The sequence below is a fragment of the Sinocyclocheilus anshuiensis genome, unplaced genomic scaffold (assembly GCF_001515605.1).
Source record: "Sinocyclocheilus anshuiensis isolate Anshui unplaced genomic scaffold, SAMN03320099.WGS_v1.1 scaffold292, whole genome shotgun sequence".
Taxonomy (NCBI): Eukaryota; Metazoa; Chordata; class Actinopteri; order Cypriniformes; family Cyprinidae; genus Sinocyclocheilus; species Sinocyclocheilus anshuiensis.
Window position 1 is genome coordinate 1,343,523 of NW_015555757.1, and position 4,376 is coordinate 1,347,898.

General features: G+C 38.3%; 1 protein-coding gene across 1 annotated transcript in view; it reads left to right on the forward strand.

Annotated features, from left to right (window-relative positions):
• LOC107673953 (netrin receptor UNC5B-b-like) overlaps positions 1 to 4,376 on the forward strand; it is a 52,467-nt gene that overhangs the window by 42,279 nt on the left and 5,812 nt on the right. The window contains exons 8-10 of the mRNA XM_016467801.1: positions 764 to 796; positions 3,333 to 3,527; positions 3,829 to 4,191. Of these exons, the coding sequence (XP_016323287.1) occupies positions 764 to 796; positions 3,333 to 3,527; positions 3,829 to 4,191 (591 nt within the window). The remainder of the gene's footprint in view (positions 1 to 763; positions 797 to 3,332; positions 3,528 to 3,828; positions 4,192 to 4,376) is intronic.

Sequence of the window (4,376 nt, forward strand, 5' to 3'; positions counted from 1 at the left end):
AAAATACATGTAAATGAAAATATATATATATATATATATATATATATATATATATATAAATAAAAAAAAAACATTTCAACTAGTTGTTAAGGCAGTGTTTATAATTTACATTTAGTTAAAAAAATTAAAATAACACTGGTCCTCACACCCTCAGAAAATGAGTTAACACATGGCTGTGAGCACAAATGGACAAGAGGGTAAACGGTGAGGTTTGGGCAGTCAGACAAAATGTACTTAAATACTAGCAAGTGGAGCAACACATCAGCCATGTGATGGTGAGCCAGATTCATCTGGACACTGGGTTCTCATCCCAGGCTGGTTTTGGAAGAGCATAGCCGACAGCATTGAATTATCTCAGGAGAACATCAATAGCATACTCACACTCACATATGCACACACTATTCAGCCAGAACATAGTGCAGACTGGAAGTTTTAGTGCGGTCTGTCTGGGCTTAAACTTGGAGCACAACCCAGATTCAAGCATCAATAATGCAGCATTGACACACACACACACACACACAAATACATCTCACAAATGATTCCTCTTGTCCCTTAAGAGTTGTAAGATATTTACTTTTGCTCTGCTTGCTATAAACCTATGGTTTCTGAGTTTATGCTTTGATGTTTCATTTGCTGAGTCTTGTATTTGCATTTATTGATTATTTGTTCCACTTTCATTTGTAGTCATCTCTACAACTTTGCTCATCAATCCTCATGTTCACCCTTTCTTGTTTTTTCTTTGTTTTTGCCTTTTTTCTAACAGATAAAAAGGTTTCTATTGAACAAGCAAACCATCGTAAGTTTTCCTTTTAATAACAGTGTTTTTTATTTGACACTGCTGCATCTCTCTCTCTCTCTGTGCGCCTGGCTACTAATGTGATTGTGTCTGGGAAACCCAAGGAAAAGTGACTGGAAATATTAATCTATATAGATGCTATACAAGTATGATCAGTGTGTGGTTGTGTGTGTGTTTCCCTCTGTCACTTCTGTCCTGTTCATCTCTGGATATGCTACACACTGTCCTGCATGATAAAGCAGAACCTCATGAGATGAAGTGAAAACATATGAACTGAGAATATGAAATAGAAGACAGCACCTCACAGTCCATTTTTAAATTATATACAGTCACAAGACACTTTTACAGCTTTGGATTTTTTTTAAACGATTTCTATAATTTTTCATTTTAATTAATCATTTAAAGTAATTAAAGCAATTTAAATTTAAAATAAATCAAACATTTTACTCCAAATTCATGGAACGTTTTTGAAACCCAGAAAATGTATATTATTCATTGTAGGATGTCACCATATTTTGGAACTGATGTGGGACAGCCGTTTCTGTTATTGGCTGAGAATCTCAAAATAATCAAATATTGGTTGATTTAATTGGCTTGGCTTCTATACAGGTTATACATTTTATGATTAACATTTATATACTACTTAAGTACTTATATACTGTACTACTTTCAGGCGTAAGAAGTTGTTGGCAAATATATTTAATGTTGGGCATTTTTATCATTTCCAGACTTTTATCTTAGACTCCATGTAATTACTAAAAATGTACAAACGTATTTGTGTTTTTACACTGATTCATTCTGAATAGCATATGCAATTTATAAACACACACACACACACACACACACAGGAAAATGTGCATACGCATTCCTGGAAGATGATGTATAATACATATGCAATCGTGGTTCAGAAATAGAGTGCTTTTTGAAGACACTGAAGTTAATGACTGTGCATCTTACTGGCCCAGAGCGATCAATAGTATAGCTTACAGTTCAAGTGATGCTAATATTCTGAGATCAATGTGACATTCAGCACTTGAGAGACCAAAAAGTAGCGCACCTAATTCGGCTTGGTTCCTTTTGCTATAATAAGTTAAGACGGCTGTCGGATTCACTTTTGTCCTGCCACGTGAGCCCTTTTGCCCACTCTCACTCTTTACAGGCATCTGCTCTCTTCCTCATTCTTTCTCTTCTATGTCTCTTGGGTGCAGTACCTATGTGATCACCCCTATCTCTCCTCTTCTTCTAAAGCCTTTTTATAGCATACTAAACTATGTAAATATAGTACTTAATTCAGCGATGGCTGAATAAAAAAAGAGACAGGGATCAAGAGTCACAAAGAGAGTCCCACAATGCACTGTTAGATCCACAGTACCCCCAAGTGTTCATTCATTTTGGACTTTTAGACCCTTATTATTATCCTCAGACCACCCACAATCTGTTTACTGACCACAAAAATAGCAACTACTGTTCGCAATCACTAGTTACAATCTGATTGGCCGGTGCTACCAAACTTCATTAAAAAAATGTTTTTCATACAAACATATTTTTTACTTTTTTTATTTTTTTTTTTAACGATTATTGATTACTTACCTACTTCATTTATTTATTTATTAAATAAACAGTCCATTTTTAAATTATCTACAGGCATAAGATCCTTTTGCTTATTTTTTGTTTGCTTTATTTATTTATTTTAAATAAACTGTTCATTTTTAAATGATACTTTTTGCAGCTTTGGGAATTTCTTTTTTATGATTATTTATTATTAATATTGTAAATTTATTATTATTATTGAAATTATTTTTATTATTTAATAAATATCATATTAATAGCAAACGCTGTCTGCATTCACCAGTTACAATCTGATTGGCCGGTGCCACGTAACTTCCTAGAATTGAAGCAATGCATATAAACCTCCATAGATGACACATAAACCAAAATAAACTGCGTATGGTCACTTTATGTGTAATTCAAACTGCTATTTTGCTGTCTAAGTGGGTGACTCTTGGCCAAAACAAGCTGCAATCCTGACTTGGCTTTATGTTGATTGATAAATGGGGGGGGAAGTCGTGGCCTAATGGTTAGAGAGTTGGACTCGTAACCCAAAGGTTGTGGGTTCGAGTCTCGTACCGGCAGGGATTGTAGGTGGGGGAAGTGAATGTACAGCGCTCTCTCCCACCTTCAATACCACGACTGAGGTGCCCTTGAGCAAGGCACCGAACCCCCAACTGCTCCCCGGGCGCCGCAGCAAAAATGGCTGCCCACTGCTCAGGGTGTGTGTTCACGGTGTGTGTGTGTTCACTGCTGTGTGTGTGTGCACTTAGGATGGGTTAAATGCAGAGCACTAATTCTGAGTATGGGTAACCATACTTGGCCACATGTCACGTCACTTTCACTTTTCACAAGTCTAGGTACTAACCTTTCTTCTCCTTCCAACCTATATCCTGTATTTTCCACACTTTTGTGTTGCATAATGTATTCATTTACGTCTATGATAGGTTTGCATGTATGAATAAATCTGTACCTGTATGTGTCTCAGCTCTGGGCTCCGGCACTGGTGTAGCAGTGTACGCAGGGCTGGTGGGTGCTTTGCTGCTGTGTGTGATCCTCGTGCTGTGTGTGAGCATCCTGGTCTATCGCTGGAGCTGCCGCCATCTTCACGGTGAAATCACAGATTCGTCCTCGGCCCTTACCGCTGCCTTCCACCCAGGCAACTACAAACCGCCACGACAGGGTGAGACATCCGTGTTTCCTCACCTTCTTTTTTTTCTTTTTCCTTTTTCATTCTCACTCCTTCTCTCACACCTTCAAACCTAATATAAACTCTGTCTTTCAACGTATATGTTAAGTTTTAATCCTTTCTCCTGCTGTCACCTGCTCTCTCAAAACTATTTAATCTGCTATAACTTGTTTATATGGCTCCTCTTTTAAATCCTCTCCCCTTTAATACTTTCATTTCTTAGGCAAATCCTCTCGTAACTTTACAGTGAGCCGGAAACATTTCTTTCTCTCTTTTTGCTTCTCTACTTTGTTAGATAATCCACACCTACTCCATCCGACAGCCCCTCCTGACCTCACAGCCAGTGCCGGAACCTTCCGTGGACCGCTTTTCTCACTGCAGCAGGCCACCCTAGACTCTCAGCACAAGATCCCTATGACCACATCTCCCCTGTTGGACCCACTTCCTAGCCTGAAGATAAAGGTGTACAACTCCTCTACCATGTCCTCCCTCGAGCTGCCGACAGGCCTGGGCTCTACTGACGGGGAGATCATGAGCCTGAAGACTGTGGGCTCTGGATCTAAAGACCACCACAGGCATACGCTACCCAGGGAGCCCAGTCACAGTGCCAGCGCCACACTAGGCTCCCTTGGTGGCCGTCTCACCATCCCTAATACAGGTAATAGGTTTTAAAGGAGCCGGAAATTATGATTTCCTAGTGCCATTTTGATGGCATCCACTTATTTTAGTCAAGTCCACTTATGCTGGATACATTTGTTATTCAAATTTGGTGACCCAAAAAATAATAAATTATGTTTTATATATAATTTTAAATATATATATATATATATATATATATATAAT